Source organism: Bubalus kerabau, chromosome 19 (genome assembly GCF_029407905.1).
Source record: "Bubalus kerabau isolate K-KA32 ecotype Philippines breed swamp buffalo chromosome 19, PCC_UOA_SB_1v2, whole genome shotgun sequence".
Taxonomy (NCBI): domain Eukaryota; kingdom Metazoa; phylum Chordata; class Mammalia; order Artiodactyla; family Bovidae; genus Bubalus; species Bubalus kerabau.
In genome coordinates, this window is record NC_073642.1 from 24,951,119 (window position 1) to 24,971,790 (window position 20,672).

The 20,672-nt window shown below is 38.7% G+C and overlaps 1 protein-coding gene across 10 annotated transcripts in view; it reads right to left on the minus strand.

Moving 5' to 3' along the window:
* ADAMTSL3 (ADAMTS like 3) overlaps positions 1 to 20,672 on the minus strand; it is a 378,195-nt gene that overhangs the window by 173,269 nt on the left and 184,254 nt on the right. For all 10 annotated transcript variants that reach the window (XR_008705347.1, XR_008705348.1, XM_055555931.1 and 7 more), the window contains 2 exons: positions 11,631 to 11,705; positions 1,673 to 1,830 (listed from right to left, as the gene is read on the minus strand). Coding sequence is in view for 8 of the 10 variants with exons in the window: in XM_055555931.1 (XP_055411906.1) it covers positions 1,673 to 1,830; positions 11,631 to 11,705 (233 nt within the window). In the remaining 2 variants the exon portion in view is untranslated. The remainder of the gene's footprint in view (positions 1 to 1,672; positions 1,831 to 11,630; positions 11,706 to 20,672) is intronic.

Below are 20,672 nucleotides of genomic sequence, written 5' to 3' on the forward strand. Positions count from 1 at the left end.
TGTGTGTGCATACAGACACACTCAAAGTAAATAGTTTATGTGTGTATGTGTGTTTATGCATGAGGTCAATAAACAATACATTTTCCATGTTAATACCTTCACCAAACAGCACCGTAAAATTTTAACCTTTGTGGCTATTTTTCTCATTCCCATCACTGTACTAATGTTTCCTACTCGGTCAGAGGTCTCTAAATTGACTTCAGAGGAATATAGATCTTCTGAGTAGGAATGAAAAGAGAATTTTTTAAGAGGGTATGTTTGTGTTTGTGTGTGTGGGTTTTACTACTTTAGCATCAAATGGAAAAACCTTACGAGAAGCAACCCAAGCCCAGAATTTATGAACAACAATGGGTGAGAGAGAATAGAAGGAAAGAGAAATAACAGTTAGGGCTTCCCCAGAAGACTTTCCCAACGCTGCTGTCAAGGAACAACGTTGGGTTGATGCTTCAAGGGTCTGACACAAAAGTCACTTCAATGTCTAGGAATGGCAAGTGATGTCCAGGAGTGGCAACTTAAACGTCTATATATATCTATACCTTCAACGTCAGGATCACACGAGGGCCCAGTGTGGACCATGGCAAGTGAGGACGTGTGCCCTGAGGAGAAGGCAGCTGTTACCCAGCTGCAGCCAATTATCACCATGGTGGAACGCAAGCTGGTGGTCAGACCTTCCCATTTTTAAAGTGAAGCAGGGAAAAAAAAGAACACTGGTATTTTAATGTTAAAATCTCTTGATTTTTTTAAAGGTTGACAATTTAAAACCCATAGTTTCAAAACAACAAATCCACCCAGACTGACACTTGGCTGGTCACACTGGAGGCTGACTTTGCAAACAGGACAGCAGTTTGCAACTCTCCTCCAACTCCAAACGTCTTTCTCTGCTGGCACAACCAATGCTTTGATGAAACTTTGACAAGTTAACATAGAACAGTTCTTTAGAAGGCACTGGGTCTTCTCACAGGTAAATATATTCCTGGCATTTGGAGCTCTTGTCTTTCCATTTTGAATGAGTTTCCCAAAAGGGATAGATAGGACAAAACCATCCACTGAAACACCCGTTTCTGCATGTCTTAGGTATTTTTGGTTGTATCAGAAGAATTTCAGATTGTGTCACCTTGGAAATACATTGGCCACTGCATTTCATGTCCTCTGAGTGAAAGACGATGCCCCCGATTTACCCAAGAGAGAGGACACAGAGCCCTGGTCACAGGAAAGAAGAGTTCTTGTGAGGGGACCTCGTGACAGGAGTCCAGACAAGTGCTCATGATGAGACATTACTGAGGAAACAGGAAAGGAAGGTAAGGGAGGGGCCTCTGTCTTCTCTGCTCTGCTTTGCAAGGAGAGCAACAGAAGAGTCGTGGTTTAAGACACGGAGCATTTAACCACGGACCATTCTCACTGAACTCCATCGAGAGGTTTTAAACTGAACACAGCAACCAGAGACTACAAATTCAAAACAATCATTCCCCTATAAACATGAAGTTTGTTTCTTAACTATTAGGGTTGAGGAACAGAACCTTGAGAGAGTAGAATGATTTTTAAGAACTGACTGTCAAGGTGAAAATATTAATGACACATGCCCTGGCTGCCAACCAAACAAACTTGTTCTTTTTCAAATTCAAGATATGCTGGGCCCCTGATGCATGACATTTTATGAAGAGACTCATCCTACCTTGAAGATGAAATCAGCCATCAGAGGTCCTGGAATCTTAAAGGTTTGCCTCTCTGAGCCCTTCTGAAATTCCACTGTTGTATTTTCTACAACAAAAACTCCAGGGCTGTTAAAGCTGTGCTCTCCTTTGCTTCCTTGAAGTGTTTTTGATTCAATAACTAAAATTTAAAAATAAAGTTTTAATGAAAGTATCTTATAAGCATTTCATTTCAAAAGATATTTTAATTTTAGTACATGTAATTGCATCTGATATCAACACAACATCAGTACATCCACTCAGTTTACAAACACTGATTCAAATTGGTGAAATAAATACATAAGCTTTTTGTGTGTACATGCTAAGTTGCTTTAGTAGTGTCTGACTCTGTGCAGCTCTATGGACTGTAGCCCACCAGGCTCCTCTGTCCATGGGATTCTCCAGGCAAGAATACTGAAGTTGGTTGCCATGCCCTCCTCCAGGGGATCTTTTTAGCTGTCTATAAAAAGGAGCAAACAAGATTGCTAGCTCCAGTAAGGTCTACTCAACTCTTTGGAGTCATAAGGGCAAAAAGAAAACTTCTCTCTATATTTTTTCATGATGTAGTTATTACTTAAAGGTATGTTACTAATTTTCTCACCCCTTCAGATCATAGGCCTGGACTTTACTAAACTACAATAAAATTTGAATTTGCTTTGAGATTTTTATATTTTGAAATAATTATAGATTCACAGGAAGTTGCAAAAGTAGTGAAGAGGTCCTGTATACCTTTCATTCAGTTTTACCCAGTGGAATGGTTACATCTTATCCAATGATAATACAATATAAAAACTAGGAAACAGACATCAGTACAATGTGTGCCTATAGTCCTGTGCTATTTTGTCACACATCACTACAACCAAAACACAGAACTATGATATCAGCACAAAGATCTCTCTCATGTGTCACCTCTTTAGCCACAGTGGCTTTTTTTCAAAATTTATTTACTTTTCCCCCCTGTCACAAGGCATGCAGGATCTTAGTTCCACGACCAGGGACGGAACCCATGCTCCCTGCAGTGGAAACACAGAATCTCAACCACTGGATCAACAAGGACATCCCTCCCATTGGCTTTTAAATGAACTAGTTCTTTCTGATCTCTAAAACAACACTGCTGATGGTTTAACCAAAATAACACTCCTACTTTATTTAAATGATTTCTTTCTTTTCATTTTATAAATGTTCCCATACTTAGTGGAGCTGATTCACCTGCATTTCTGGCTCCAGCTCTACTCCTAACTCACTGCCCTTGGCTTTTTATGGCCTATTTCTAAAATGAGGAGTCAGAGCAGACAATCTCCCAGGTCCTCTTTGAAATCTACACTTGACTCACTGGTACCCTGTGGTTCTTTAACCATCTCGAACAAAGGACACAACAGAACTACAACTCCATTCAATCTAACAAAAAGCAACAAAATGATCTGGTTTTAAGAGGCTGCAACCCACATGCTGCTGTGCTTTGGCAGTTTTGTGTTTTTTTATTTTTTTATCTTTTGCTGATTTCTCTCTGCCACTAGAGCAGCTGCAGGGATTCAAGTGCCCTGGACAGACTGTGTAACAGGCATCAGGAGACATCCCTGATTATCCCTGACAGGCAGGCTGGGAACTTTTCTGGGAAAATTCAAAGACTGGATACAGCCTCCTTGATCTGCAGGAGTCATTAGTGGTCAAAGAATAGTTCTGGCTACTTTCAGGCACACAAAACCCCAACCACTTTGGCCCTGATCTCCATGACTGCAATAGATTTTTGGAAAGTGTGAGATTAAATTCATTTCCTAGTTCCAATGAAGATATAAAACTGAATGCTATAAAGCGAGTTGTCAGTAAAAATGAGATGGGGAAACTAGAGATGGTAAGAGGGCCCTACACTGGATGAATTAGACCTTGAAATTAAAGGAGGAAAAAATCATGAGCATTCAGGTAATATCAAGACATGAAATAAAGTTGGGCAAAATCCATCACTACAAAGAAGAAGGCATACAAAACACCAAGTTTCTAGATGGAGATTGAGCCGGAAGGGACTTGATTAAATTCAAGTAGTGTCCGATGGATTCGGCGGCTGTGTTGGGGCAGTGATTGTTTTACCACTGAGCTGACCTTCTGCATCACAGCTTGCCAAGCTCCATCTGGTTGCAGAGTTATGACTGCAGCGGTGGCGGGAGGGGGGTGGGGGTCAGAATCTGGAAAGGCGATCTAGGGGGAAGGGAAGACCAACATGACATCTATCTTTTGAACCATTTCTGTTCATTTGGTTTTCATTGTTTTTAATGTTTATTTAATTATCTACTTGGGCTTCCCACGTGGTGCTAGTGGTAAAGAACCCGCTTGCCAATGCAGGAGATAAAAGAGACTTGGGTTTGATCTGATCCTTGGGTTGGGAAGATCCCCTAGAGGAGAGCATGGCAACCCACTCCAGTATTCTTGTCTGGAGAATCTGATGGACAGAGGAGCATAGGGTCACAGAGTTGGACACAACTGAAATGACTTAGCACACACACATGCAAGTATCTACTGCATTTTCTGCCTCCTTTAATTTTTTTTTTATGACATTTTGTTGTTCTTTTGTTTTCATTTATTTTTAGGCCATGCCATACAGCATATGGGACCTTAGTTCCCCAACCAGGGACTGAACCCATGGTCCCTGCATTGGTAATGCTGTCTTAACCACCAGACCACCAGGGAAGTCCCTGAGGTTTTGGTTTTTGATTCTGAGTCCATTCTATTAACTTCAATGGTGTCCAAGATCTTTAGTGATGAAGATGTGAGAATACAAGGTGCAAAACCAGTTTTAAAGTGCATATGAATTACCCAAACTACTCCTCTCCTCCACTTCTCATAAAATATCTTTATTCCAATTATTTCAAAAGGTTTCCCACTCTCTGGGTCACAAACCCTGGCTGCATACACAGGAGGTCAAAAGCAGGTGCCCTGACATCAACTGCGTGACTTGATTCAGAAATGAGTGGTCAATAAAGCTAAGGGAAGCACTCTGATGAAGCCACCTTTTGATGGTTTGTGGATCCCAACACTGCTGACACTTCGGATTAACAAGGCCACTGTGATGAATTCAGAGTGAAACAGAGGCCAGTGTTGTTCTTCAGGAGTCATCATTTTTATGGGGGATAAACTTGCTTCTACTTAGTGCCTATGCCTCTTAAAAGTAATTGGCATAAAAGGGGTTTTTGACAATGTGTTGATTCATGGATATGTTTTTTAAGTTGTTATTTTTTAATTAATTATTTGTTTATTTAAATTGGAGGATAATTACAATATTGTGATGGTTTTTGCCATATATCAACATGAATCAGCCGTAAGTAAATATGTGTCCCCCATCCTGAATCACCGCCTCCCACCTCCTCCCCACCCCATCCCTCCAGGCTGTCCCAGAGTGCCCTGGGTTCCCTGCCTCATGTATCAAATACACATTTGCCATCCATTCTACATGTGGTGCTGTACAGGTTTCAGTGCTATTTTTTCAAGTTAAGGTCCAACACCCGGTGAATGTGCTGCAGGCTTACACTGTGATGTGCAATCCACAGCTCATGAGAACTGCACTCACAGCCCTTCAATCCTCAGAGCTCTCAAGGACCCTCTGTGTTCCTATAGTAGGACAGCTAGTGCTCGGTAAAGACCCCAGGAAATGTATAAACGCTCCCACACTGCAAAAAGCAGAGGATAACAGCCTCTTTTCTTGCTGTCACTGCTGCCTCCTTTCTCCTCTTCAGGCTTAAATGACTGGGGTTGCAGACAAGAGTCAAGGAAGAGATGCTATGCATAGTCAAATAGATGAACGAGAAATATCCTATGATATCGCTTACATGAAATCTTAAAGAAAGATACAAACAAGCTTTGGCATTTGTTATCTGGCTTAACAAAGACATATATTGGAAATCCCCTTATCCTCTGCTGCTTAATCTGAAGAATGAAGTTAGTGTTGTTGTAAGAATAAATAAAATTACATACCAGGAAGAAAAAAAAGAGGATCAGAAACCAAGATGCTCTTTTATCCCCAAATCTTCACAACTCAAGTCTATAATAGTACCTTTACATATTTTGATCCATATTAGTTATTTTTAAAAGAAATGACTAGAAAGATGATGAATGCTCCTAACTGCTTCTAGCTGAAAGTCCTGCCCTGAGAAGTATAAGTCCAGGCTTCTTTCGAAAGAGACAGGGTCATGCTAATTATCCCAAGAGGTCTCAAATTCTAAGAAGACCACAAAGTATTGTTAGGTAAACATGTAATGAGCATTTAGCATGGCTGCCTTGGTTATAAATACATCAAACTTATGCTTCGAGTTGTGTTTTATAGTGTATGCACACTTTACTCAGCATCCATTTCCTTTGATGAGTCATTATGCTCATGCTTATATTTATACATCTCTATACAGTGAGTCCCCTAAATATAAACCTTCAAGTTGCAAACTTTCATAGATCAGAATGTGTGTTCACATGTCCAATCAATAAGTTAGTTCACATGTCTGGCGCACATCGTCACATGTGTGCATCCTCTACAAGTGATCATGCTGTGTGCAAGTACAGCAGTACAGTATCTTTATTTCAAGCCCAGGATGTCCAGAAGCAAGCATAAAATAGCAGTGATGTAGCTGGTGCAGTGTAGTCAATTGTGTTAGTTAGGTACCTAGGGTAACTTTGTTGGACTTACAAAACACTCTTAGGATGGACCTTGTTTGTATGTAAGGAACTTACTGTATATGGTCATCAGACAGCATTTAGAGGACCAAAAAAAAAAAAACACCAATTTTTATAATCAATAATGGAGGTTTTCAGTTTATGGCATCTTGCCTTCTCCAGTTTATTGCCAGTCAACATATTTCATGTTGAAGTTTTGCTTCAATAAAATCCCTTTTGCAATAACCCTCTTATTATTTCCATTTTTGAAATTTTAGGGAAATCTGGAGCTGTGTGCTTGATATAATACTGAGGCCAAGCTTGCAAAAGGACTGGAAATTCAGGCTCTAATCACCTTGAGGCAATATGCAAGATGGATATTCTGTAATTAAATTCCACAAGAAAGAGACTAACATTATGTTACTGAGTGTCCTCAGTTTTTAATGATGTAGCCTTTTGGAGGGTGGCACTTAATACAGATCTTAAAAAGAATGATTTATTACTGCAAAGTCAGCTTAATTTCAGGACTATATCTTTGGATTAAAATTAAGAAAACACTTGTACAAATCAAGAAAATAAAGCCACATCTATATTAAGATGTTAAGAAATGCTAACTAATTTCTTTGTAAATGAAGCCAGTTCATTCTCTTCACTGGCAGAGAAAGGCAACTTTCACACTTCTGAGCCAGTTTTGAGACTATTCAGACAGAAATACTCCAAGCAAGAGATCTTATCACCTTTGGAGAAATGGGAATATTTTTGAGCTCTGTTCTTGGGACAGTGCCAGTCTTGAGTATTAAAGTTATATTTAATATGCCAGAACAGGTATGTATGTAAATGAGTATTTTACCTCAAAGTATTCATCTTTACTAAACCTGTTTACTGCCTACTTATTCTGCTTTTTGAGCTTATTAAGCTCTCTTTAGAGATTAATTTTAAAGAACTGTCTTTAGTATCATGAGAAAATCAGGCCCAGGCTTTGCATATTTTTATTTTCTAAAATATCTTATTGATATGCTGTAAAATTCACAAGCCATAAAATTCACTCATTTAAAATATAGTTTTGCGGTTTCAGCATACTCACAGAATTGTGAAACCATCACCACAATCTAAGTTTAGGACATTTTTGTCACCACTTCTCCAAAGAAACCCCATATCCATTAACAGTCCCCAGACCTGCCACCAACCCAACTCACTCTCGCCCGACGCAAGTGCCAATCAACTTTCTGTCTCCTTAGATTTGCTTACACTGGACACTTTATATAAAGACAATCATATAGTAATAATATGTGGCCTTTTTGTGACTGACTTCTTTCACTTAGCATAATGTTTTCAAATATCGTATCTATTGTAGCAGGCTTCCCGTGGCATTAGTTGTAAAGAACTTGCCTGCCAATGCAGGAGATATAAGGGACTTGGGTTCCATTTTTAAGTAGGAAAGTTCCCCTGGAGTAGGAAATGGTAGCCCACTCCAGTATTCTTGCCTGGAGAATCCCATGCACAGAGGAGCCTGGTAGGCTACAGTCCACAGGGTCACAAAGACTTGGACATGACTGAGCACAGAGACATCTATTGTAGCACATGTCAGGGACTTCATTCTTTGTTATAGTCAAATAATATTCTACATATGCCACATTTTATTAGCCCATTCATCTGTTAATGGATATTTGGGCTGTTTTCACATCTTGGCTATTAGGAATTATACTGCTATGAATATCCAAGCCAGGCTTCAGCAATACGTGAACCGTGAACTTCCAGATGTTCAAGCTGGTTTTAGAAAAGGCAGAGGAACCAGAGATCAAATTGCCAACATCTGCCGGATCATCAAAAAAGCAAGAGAGTTCCAGAAAAACATCTATTTCTGCTTTATTGACTATGCCAAAGCCTTTGACTGTATGGATCACAATAAACTGTGGAAAATTCTGGAAGAGATGGGAATACCAGACCATCTGACCTGCCTCTTGAGAAACCTATATACAGGTCAGGAAGCAACAGTTAGAACTGGACATGGAACAACAGACTGGTTCCAAATAGGAAAAGGAGTATGTCAAGGCTGTATATTGTCACCCTGTTTATTTAACTTATATGCAGAGTACATCATGAGAAATGCTGGTCTGGAAGAAGCACAAGCTGGAATCAAGATTGCCGGGAGAAATATCAATCACCTCAGATATGCAGATGACACCACCCTTACGGCAGAAAGTGAAGAGGAACTCAAAAGCCTCTTGATGAAAGTGAAAGAGGAGAGTGAAAAAATTGGCTTAAAGCTCAACATTCAGAAAACTAAGATCATGGCATCCAGTCCCATCACTTCATGGGAAATAGATGGGGAAACAGTGGAAACAGTGTCAGACTTTATTTTTTTGGGCTCCAAAATCACTGCAGACGGTGACTGCAGCCATGAAATTAAAAGACGCTTACTCCTGGGAAGGAAAGTTATGACCAACCTAGATAGCATATTCAAAAGCAGAGACATTACTTTGCCAACAAAGGTCCGTCTAGTCAAGGCTATGGTTTTTCCTGTGGTCATGTATGGATGTGAGAGTTGGACTGTGAAGAAGGCTGAGCACCCAAGAATTGATGGTTTTGAACTGTGGTGTTGGAGAAGACTCTTGAGAGTCCCTTGGACTGCAAGGAGATCCAACCAGTCCATTCTGAAGGAGATCAGCCCTGGGATTTCTTTGGAAGGAATGATGCTAAAGCTGAAACTCCAGTACTTTGGCCACCTCATGACTCATTGGAAAAGACTCTGATGCTGGGAGGGATTGGGGGCAGGAGGAGAAGGGGACGACAGAGGATGAGATGGCTGGATGGCATCACCGACTCTATGGACATGAATTTGGGTAAACTCCGGGAGTTGGTGATGGACAGGGAGGCCTAGCGTGCTGTGATCCATGGAGTCGCAAAGAGTCGGACACGACTGAGTGACTGAACTGAACTGAATATTTAGTACTTCATAGTTTTGAACCAGAATGTTATTTTACAATGTGATCATTCAAATCATTCACAGAATTTGGATCTAAATGATTTTCCCCTGTTTTCAAACATCAAGTTGGCATTTACAAGGATGAAGATTTATTCTCATTGAGTTGTGGGCTGGGACTCCCCTGGTGGCCCAGTGGCTAAGACTCTGTGCTCCCAATGCAGGGGCCTGTGTTCCATCCCTGGTCAGAGAACTAGATCCCACATGCCACAATTAAAGATCCTATGTGCCACAACTAAGACCTGCTGCTGCTGCTAAGTCGCTTCAGTCGTGTCCGACTCTGTGCGACCCCATAGATGGCAGCCCACCAGGCTCCTCTGTCCATGGGATTCTCCAGGCAAGAACACTGGAGTGGGTTGCCATTTCCTCCTCCAATGCATGAAAGTGAAAAGTCAAAGTGAAGTCGCTCAGTCGTGTCCGACTCTTAGCGACCCCATGGACTGCAGCCTACCAGGCTCCTCCGTCCATGGGATTTTCCAGGCAAGAGTACTGGAGTGGGGTGCCATTGCCTTCTCCACAACTAAGACCTAGCACAGCCAAATAAACTTTAAAAAAGAAAGAGCTCTGGTGGGCTTTAAACCATTTTAAGAAGAAGTCTTAAAAAATGTTTTGATGCATCATTCTAGAGAAAGCCTTGAGTGAACTGACAATTATATGGTTGTAAACATTTTAATATTTTAAATAGATTAGTCACACTTTTTTAGTCATAATTCATACAATAAAGTAGGGTTAAAAAAAGACTTTCCAATAATGGCTCACTCTCACTGTCCTAAACATATTCTCTTCCTTCCCTATTTAGGCCATAATGTACTATGGAATTTCTTTTTTTTTTTTTTTTTTAAGATTTTTAATCTATATCCTTGGTGACAAACACATTTTGATATAAACATTCCTCAAAGGACATTGCTGGTTAGAACATCAGTACTGAATCTAAAGTATACAAACATATACACACACATGCACATACACACTTGAAAGCTACAGAAAATGTACAACGCTGTGGCCCTGAGAAATTCTTACAACTTGAAAATCTAAGATGGTGGCTCAGGAGAAACAAAAGGGCAAACTATGCAGCATTTTAATCCCATGGACCTTGATTTGTGTGGTTTTAAAATAGCTATATTTATAAGTACTTAGTGTTTTGTACTTTTTACAGAAAGATAGAGCTGAACACAGTGAGCTTCTTCAAGGCCAGGGACCCAGTCTTGGCAGAGACTCAACTTCCCCAGAAAATGACTAAGAAAGTCCTTCGCATGGCCACAGGAAACCCTGGGAAGGAACTATACAAACTTCGGTATTCCCAGTTTCTTTGGGTCCTAAGAGACCAGAAAGGCCTTCCCTCGTAGCTCAATTGGTAAATCATCTGCCTGCAATGCAGGAGACACAGGTTTGATTCCTGGGTTGGGAAGATCCCCTGGAGAAGGAAATGGCAACCCACTCCAGTATTCCTGCCTGGAGAATCCCATGGACAGAGGAGCCTGGTGGGCTACAGTCCATGGAGTTGCAAGAGTTGGACATAACTTAACAACTAAACCACCACCGAGAGACCAGAAAAGCTAAGACAGAGGAGATGCCATGTGACTTTGATCAAAGAAACATAAATCCCAACCCTTTACTGTTTCAAACTCTTAGGATTCTGGGAAACCAGTGTTTACTTTCAGTGCCCCCTAGATCTAGGCTGTGATGTGCTGTCCACAGAGCTTGTACTTGTCAGCTGTATTCACTGATGCAGCTCTGCGTTTTAAATTTTGTTTTGCTATTTTTTAATTCCAAACTGTTGAGATCTCCAGAAGACTCCTGAATCTAAGTTTACTCTACACATAAAAAATAGTTCATTTCACATATAACTTGATTTCCTCTCCTGTGAGGGGATTAATCCCAAACTGGTATACTTCCCACTAGGACATGAGAACCAAAAAAATCAGGGTCATAGATCATTCCCTAGAGATATAGACTATTTCAGTGGGCGTGCTCAGTTGTGTCTGACTCTTTTGCGACCCCGTGGACTGTAGCCCACCAGGCTCCTCTGTCCATGGGATTTCTCTGGCAAGAATACTAGAGTGGATTGCCATTCCCTTCTCCAGAGGATATTCCTGACCCAAGGATCAAACCCACATCTCCTGAGGCTCCTGCATTGGCAGGCAGATTCTTTACCACTGATCCACCTGGGAAGACCTAGACTATTTCAAGGTGATAAGCAAAACCATTAAGATGTTGACCTCTTCATTAATACAAAGAAGTGTGTATATATATACACATACATACATTTTCTTTACTAAATAAGCTTTCAGAAAAGAAGAAAAATGTTAAGATTAAATCTTGCTTACAGAGATGTGCAGGTCCTTTCACTGTAATTCTCACGCTTCGGCTTCCCAGAGGAACAGCAATTACATTTTCTTCCCCTAGGAAAGAACACAAGACAAATGTAATAAAACTTCTACACTAAAGGCCCATTGAAATAAGCAACTCAATCAAAACTAAGGGCATGTATAAAGTGTTCTTAATTGTATTTCATTTCCATCTTCAGTCAGGAAATCTTCAGAAAACGGCTATTGTGTCTAAGGCATATTAATATATGCACATAATTTCATTTAAATATTGGGTTGGCCAAAACATTCGCTTTTTCTGTAAGATGGCTCTAGTAGTGCTTAGTTGTCTTTAACTTCATTAGAAACAATTTCTTTAGACTGTATTAAGACAGCTGTCATTTAAAAAAAAACTTACAAAACTGGTGAATTTTTGTGTAGCCATGTTAATAATAAAGATGGAAGAAAAAAAGCAATATTTTCAGCATCAGATCAGATCAGATCAGTCACTCAGTCGTGTCCGACTCTTTGCAACCCCATGAATCGCAGCACTCCAGGCCTCCCTGTCCATCACCAACTCCCGGAGTTCACTGAGACTCACGTCCATCGAGTCAGTGATGCCATCCAGCCATCTCATCCTCTGTCGTCCCCTTCTCCTCCTGCTCCCAATCCCTCCCAGCATCAGAGTCTTTTCCAATGAATCAACTCTTCGCATGAGGTGGCCAAAGTACTGGAGTTTCAGCTTTAGCATCATTCCTTCCAAAGAAATCCCAGGGCTGATCTCCTTCAGAATGGACTGGTTGGATCTCCTTGCAGTCCAAGGGACTCTCAAGAGTCTTCTCCAACACCACAGTTCAAAACCATCAATTCTTGGGTGCTCAGCCTTCTTCACAGTCCAACTCTCACATCCATACATGACCACAGGAAAAACCATAGCCTTGACTAGACGAATCTCTGTTGGCAAAGTAATGTCTCTGCTTTTGAATATGCTATCTAGGTTGGTCATAACTTTCCTTCCAAGGAGTAAGTGTCTTTTAATTTCATGGCTGCAGTCACCATCTGTAGTGATTTTGGAGCCCAGAAAAATAAAGTCTGACACTGTTTCCACTGTTTCCCCATCTATTTCCCATGAAGTGGTGGGACCGGATGCCATGATCTTAGTTTTCTGAATGTTGAGCTTTAAGCCAACTTTTTCACTCTCCTCTTTCACTTTCATCAAGAGGCTTTTGAGTTCCCTTTCACTTTCTGCCGTAAGGGTGGTGTCATCTGCATATCTGAGGTGATTGATATTTCTCCCGGCAATCTTGATTCCAGCTTGTGTTTCTTCCAGTTCAGCGTTTCTCATGATGTACTCTGCATTTCAGCATATCATGCTTTATATATTTTATTATTTCAAGAAAGATAAAAACACAACTGAGAAGCAAAAAAAAGATTTGTACAGCGTATGGAGAAGGTGCTGTGATTAATTGAATGTGTCAAGAGTGGTTTGTGAAGTTTCATGCTCAAATTTCTAGCTGGACAATGTTCCATGATCTAGTAGATCAGTTAAAGTTGATAGCAATCAAATAGAGTTATTGAGAACAATCTACGTTATACCACGAAGAGATAACCAACATGCCCAAATATCCAAATCAAGTGCTGAAAATCATTTGCACCAGCTTAGTTATGTTAATCATTTTGATGTTTGGGTTTCACATAAGTTAAGCAGAAATAATCTTCTTGACTCTGCATGTGATTCTCTTCTTAAATGTAACAAAAAGTCCCATTTTTAAAAACAAATTGTGACAGGCAATAAACAAGGGATGCTGTACAATAACGTGGAACAGAAGAGATCATGGGGCAAGGGAAAAGAACCCATCAACACCACCAAAGGCCAGTCTTCATCCAAAGAAGTTGATATTGGGTGATATGGTGGAATGGGAAGGGAGTCCTCTATAATGATCTTCTTTCAAAAAAACAAATGATTAATTCCAACAAGTAATGCTCCCATTAGACCAACTGAAGACAACACTCGATGAAAAGTGTCCTGAATTAGTCAACAGAAAACCCATAATCTTCCATCAGGATAATGTAAGAGCGCATGTTTCTTTGATGACTAAGGCAAAAACTGTTACATCTTGGCTGGGAAGTTCTGACTCATCTGCCATATTCACCAGACACTGCTGCTTCGGATGTCCCTTCAATTTGGTCCTTATGATATTAGCTTCAAGGAAAAATTTTCAATTCCCTAGAAGACTGTAAAAAGCACCTAGACCAGTTCTCTGCCCAAAGATTAAAAGTTTTGAGAATATGGTATTATGAAGTTGCCTGAAAAATGGAAGAAAGTAGTGGAACAAAATGGTGAATACATTATTCAATAAACTTCCTGGTGAAAATGAGAAATGTTTCTTTTACTTTAAAAAAAACTGAAGGAATTCTTTGACCAATCTATTTTTTTTAAATATTAAAGAAAAATTTAAATAAATGTACTGATCAACTTGAGTGAGGCCACAAACTAGGGCCCTAAGGTCATACTCATTCATTTGAGGTTGCTTGTGCCCTACAAAGGCAGAGGTGAGTAACTGTAACAAAGACAATATGGCTCACAAAGACTAATATACTTACTACATGGTTCTCTGCCAAAAAGTTTTGACAATACCTGGCCAAGAGAATTATTTAATGGAAATCAGGGGCCCCTGGCCCCTGAAAAAAAAAAAACAGAATTTTTTTTCATGCTGTTACACATTCTGAAATTAATTTTCATGACCACATAATAATCCAGGGGTATATGAACTTCTATCCCCCAGTCTCCTATTTGATCATCAAATCTATGACTAAATGATATTAGTACATCATCAACAATACGAATTACTTCAAGCAGATGTTGTGTTTTGTTTGTTTAACTTACAGAGAAGAGTTTTTGATAGCCTCTGGGTGAAGTTGTTGAATCAAAGGATGTCACTATGTTTATTGACTTGTTTATAAGTTTTATCAAATAAAAATACTTATTTACTATTAAAATTAGAAAATTCAAAAAGCATTCCAGACAAAATAAAGCTATTTCCAATCCAACTGCCCAGAGATCACTTCTAGCACTGTGATAAATATCCTTTCTGATTTTATATTTGTTTGTTTTTGACACACATACATGTAAAAAAATGAACACTATTTAAATGCTCACTATTTTGGGAGAAGTTAGATAAACAGTGACACGTCCAGGCTAAGGATCTTTCCAACCCAGGGACTGAGCCTGTGTCTTTTGCATCTCCTGCATTGACAGGTGCATTCTTTACCATTAGCATCACCTAGGAAGCCCTGAAGGAATGCTCTACAACTGATAAAAGTAACAATAGGAGGCCGCATTACTTGATGTGGAAAGACTGCTAACATATATACTGATTGATGAAAAAAGCAAGTTAATATATGTTTTTATCCAGTGTTAGATAAGTACAATCCTTTGTTTTCCTGGTAGTTGGATCACTTGTGAATGTATCCTCAAGCAGCAAATTGCTTAATTTTGCTTGTTTGGGACCTTGGTTAAAATAGAAAGAAACTACATACGTATGTCTATATTCTTATGTAATTTGCTTTTCTTTGAACAATGCTGTTTATTTGAAATCAAGTCATGTTGATGAGCCTAACTGTCCTTCATTCACTTTCACAACTGTACACAACATAATAGTTAAATTAAACATCTTTGAATCTCCTTTTCCAGGAAAAAAAAAAAGAAAAGAAAAAAGCATGTATACCTGTGGCAGATTCATTTTGATATTTGGCAAAACTAATACAATTATGTAAAGTTTAAAAATAAAATTAAAAAAAAAGAAATTCTATTTAACTTCCTTAAAAAAAAAAAAAGAAAAAAGCAAGTTAAAAAATAATTACATGGCCAACTATTTCTTGAATATAATGTCAAAACCATAGGTAACAGATGAAAAACATAAACTGGACTCCATCAAAATTAAACTTTTCCACGTCAAAGGGTACTATCAATAGAGTGAAAAGGCAAGGCATGCAGTGGGAGAAAATATCCGTAAATCATGTACCAAATAAGGGGTTAATATTCAGAACAGATACAGAGTTTCTACAACCCAACAACGATGACAACAAAAATCACCCCAATTCAAAAAGTGGGCAAAGGACTTGAATAGACATTTTTCCAAAAAGGATATGAAAATGTCAATAAGCACAAAGAAACAGGCTCAACATCACTAATCATTAGGAAAATGCAAATCAAACCCACAAAGAGATATCACTTCACACTCACTGCTGCTGCTGTCGCTTCAGTTGTGTCCGACTCTGCACAGACAGCAGCCCACCAGGCTCCCCCATCCCTGGGATTCTCCAGGCGAGAACACTGGAGTGGATTGCCATTTCCTTCTCCAATGCATGAAAGTGAAAAGTGAAAGTGAAGTCACTCAGTCTTGTTTGACTCTTTGTGACCCCATGGACTGCAGCCTACCAAGCTCCTTCATCTGCAGTGGGGTGCCATTGCCTTCTCTGTCACACTCACTAGGATGGCCATTATTAAAACAAACAAACAAAATAACAAGTGTTGGTCAGGATGTGAAGATATTAGAACCCTTGTGAACAGCTGATGGAAATATAAAATAATTTTTCAATCACTATGGAAAACAGTTAGTCAAAACATTAAATATAGAGTTACAACATGATTCAGCAATTCCACTTCTGGGTATACCCCAAAGAACTGAAATCAGGGACTCATACAGATATTTGCACATGCACATTCACAGCAGCATTATTTCAGCCAAAGATGAAATCAACCTAAGTGTCCATTCACTGATGAGTGGAAAGCTATCACATGGTAAATATATACAATGGGATATTTTTCAGCCTTAAAAAGTAAGGCAATTCTAGGACTTCTCTGGTGGTCCAGTAGTTAAGAATCTGCCTTACAATGCAGGGGACGCAGATTCAGTCCCTGGTGGGTGAACTAAGATCCCACATGCCTCAAGTCAACTAAGTTAGCACACTGCAACTACTGAGTCCATGTGCTCTAGGGCTGGTGCGCTACAACAAGAGAAACCCACATACTACATACTGCAACTAGAGAAAGCCCGCATGCTGCAACAAAGGTCTGGGGTGGCCAAAATGAAAAAAACAATTTTAAGTATTTTTTTAAAAAGTAAGACAATTCTGACACATGCTATGACACATAGATGAACCACAAAGATACTATGCTAAGTGAAATACGCCAGTCACAAAAGGATATGTATGATTCCATTTATATGAGGTATGTTAAGTTCATAGAGACAGAAAGTAGGATGGCTTTTGGCAGGGGATGGGGTAAGACATATTATCACAATCTATCTCTAGAACTTTTCTCATTTTGCAAAACTGAAAGTCTGAGCCCACTAAATAATAACTCTCCATTCTCTCTCATCAAACCATTGACAGTGGTTTCCTCCCAGGAAAGAAAAGAATCTGGGAGTGCCTGAATGGAAACATAGTTCCATATTTTTTGTTTTCTATAATAAAAATGCACCAATGAGTTACTTCTAAAATACAATTTTTTAAAAAGCTAAAAATATTATTTACAGAGGAAAAAAGAAAATAAAGGACCAGGGCCAAAATGTTTTGCTGGATGAGTTTTGCAAAACCTTAAGCAAACAAGCAGGTTGCAGATAATAGGAAACTGAAAGCTTCCCAGTTGGTGAATACCAGCTAAAATAACTGATACCCAAACCAAACACAGAGATCACATAAATAAATATGTAAACTAAAACTTAATTATCACTATGGATGTAAAAATAATAAATACAACAAGGCAAATTTCAGAACTCTATCCTAAGGATCACACATTATGACTAAATACAGTATATTATAAAAATGAATGATTGATTCAACATCAGAAAAAGTACTAATATAATTGGTTATATTAACAAATCAAGTGAGTTAAATATTATGAATATTTTAATGAATATAAAAAGGTATCTGACAAAATTCAGCATGCATTACAATAAGATTCCTTTTAAAACCAAGGACAGAAAGAAACACCCTCAGTTTAATAAAGAATCAGAAGCCATGAGCAGATTTAATGGTGAAATATTAGAATTATTTCCACCATGGTTAGGAACACAACAAAAATTATCATCATTTTCCCCCTACACTCTTATCTTTGTCAGTGTAAGTAGAAAATAAATTAGAGGGATATATATTGGAAATAAAAAAATCTAAAACCTTGGTTGTAGATAATATAACTACTTAAAATTCAAGAAGAAAAAAATTACTAAAGACCAATATTCCTAATGAATATAGATACAAGTCTCAATAAAATACTGGCAAATCAACTTCAGCAGCACTTTAAAATGATCATACACCATGATCAAGTGGGCTTTACTCCTGGGATGTAAGGAGATGGGACAGTTCACCAAATATGAATCAATCAATATAATACATCACGTTAATAGAATAAAAGAAAAATCCTATTATCATCTTGATACAGAAAAACCATTTGACAAAATTCAATAATGATAAGAATAAGAACTCAACAAATTAGGCATAGAAAGAACATATCTCAAAATAACAAAGTGTGTATATGACATACCCACAGCCAACATCATACAAAATGTGCTTTTTATGCTTTGTTCTGTATTTTCAAATTTTATATAATAAAAATGTATTTTTTCTTACAATGTTATTTTTTTAAATTATTTAGGAAATTTTCCAGTGGCTTCAGATTTTATGATGGCATCTCCAGTAATAGAGAGTGCCAAAGATCTCCAAATGGAGTCAGAAGAATAACAATTCTTAATAAGCTGAGGCTGGTTTCATATATGATATTATACATGTTTCAGTGCCATTCTCCCAAATCATCCCAGCCTCTCCCTCTCCCACATAGTCCAAAAGACTGTTCTATACATCTGTGTCTCTTTTGCTGATGGTACGGGGAGGGAGCAGGGAGGGGGGTTCAAGATGGGGAACACGTGTATACCTGTAGCGGATTCATGATGATGTATGGCAAAGCCAAAACAATATTGTAAAGTAATTAACCTCCAATTAAAATAAATAAATTTATATTAAAAAAAATAAGCTGAGGCTGGACAAAATCCAAAGGACAATAACCAAAACCCTGTATACTTCATTGTGTCATTATTTAAGGTAAAAGAGTCAATAATATTTTGTTGATGAATACACAGTACAGACAATTTAATTTTTTATTTGCTGACTTCTGTGAGAAATATCTCTATTTTAAAATGATAAAAATAAGGAAATCATAAAATAAGCTTTAAATAGGTCCACAGATACATGGCCTTCATTTTTATTTCTTCTATACTTTCAAAGTTCTCTGCAATGAAAAGGGCTTGGAAGCAAAGATTTCCCAGTGACAGTAAGTATTGCCTATGTCTTGGGCTCTAAATACCATTCCCCACTAAAAAGAATCAAGACTTTATGAAAAAAAAAAAACAAAAACAAAAAAAAAAACAGGCAATTCTAGGTCTGGAGAAGGAAAAAAAATTCAAAGTGAGCCTAGAACACCCTGTTGTTGTTTCAGAACGCAAAGCAGTGTTTAAAGTCCAAAGGAATTATGTCAAAAGGGTTCAGCTTGAACTGCTCCCACTGGCCACATTTTGGACAATATGCAGCCCAGATGAATAGTGTCTATAATATGACAAAACATTTAAAAACAAAAAATCTCTGAATTCAGAGTGAGAAATGAAAAACAGAAAAGACTGGGGAGCTTCTTTATAGAAGAACATCAGAAAGTAAATACAGAGGTAAGGAAAGAATTAGAAAATTGCCATTTGCAACCAAACCCCAGAATAAGCACTATTTCAAGCAAGGGTCAACAATAGATGCTAAACCCCATGTGAGAAACTATTGCAAAACAGAATTTTAACACTTTGAGATAACATTCTGTAGGTTTCTTACAAGGAAACATGGATCTGCATAAGATAGTGATCTGTTTCCCCACCTTAGACCACTGATCAAACTCAACACTGCTATGTCACAGACTTCCTGATGTGATGCAGCATAAAGCACTTTGTGCCATGGTTGACGTGCTCCTACCTGAATAGATGTTCAGTCCGGTTCCAATCAAGCCTTGGACCTCACTGCTCTGCTTATAGGAAATATTGAGAGAGATCCACAAATAAAGTGGCAATCAGATAAACCCAGAAGATGGGAAATTCTATAAGACAAATGGGATGAACACTTTACAAAGTAAATATTATGAAAAAATAAATGGTCTAAATAAGAGACACATCTGTTGAGAAGGAATGTTATGGAGGCTTTTTAACAGAATAGCTACACTGGCCAGGGCTTCCTTGGTGGCTCAGCAGTAAAGAATCCACCTGCCAATGCAGAAGGCCTGGGTTTGATCTCTGGGTCAGGAAGAACCCCTGGAGAAGGAAATGTCAACCCACTCCAGTACTCTTCTTTGAGAAAATCCCATGACCAGAAGAGCCTGGCGGGCTATAGTCCATGGGGTTGTAAAGAGTCAAACATGACTGAGTGACTAAACAATAACAACATCAAGAGAGACATCTATGTAACAAAAATTGTTTTGAAAATAATAAATAAGAAATCTTTCCTAAGAAATCCTCTTCGGGTAGATCAACTGGGCTCAGTAACTCTCTTAGAAAATCTTTGTGAACTTAGACTGTGGTGTCTTTGAGGAGCATTTATCCTGTGTATGTATGTGTGTGTGTGTGTACACATTCCAACTGCCATTCATTGACCATTAAACACTCAAGTGAAACTTCTCAGACTAGAAACTCTGGCACTTTATTTCAGTCAGATGGTTCACACTTGGGGGAAATACATGGCTGTGTAGAGGGAAGTGAACCCCCAGTTGCTTACAATACTACCTTGTCGGGAAACGCACATTGCAGGGCAGCTGGGCAAGGCTGGAAAGGCAGCAATCTGTAAGAGTCCTCACCTAAGGATTTAACATCCTTAGATTACAGAAAACTTATCTCCACTGTACAGTTTTAAACGCCATCTCTCCTAAACTGCAATTCCCATCTGTTTCTGTAACTTTCCATAGTATATTAATATTTGATACATCTCATGTCCTTGTGGTACTTTTACAGAGCAGCACCTCCCAGAATTACCTTGAGA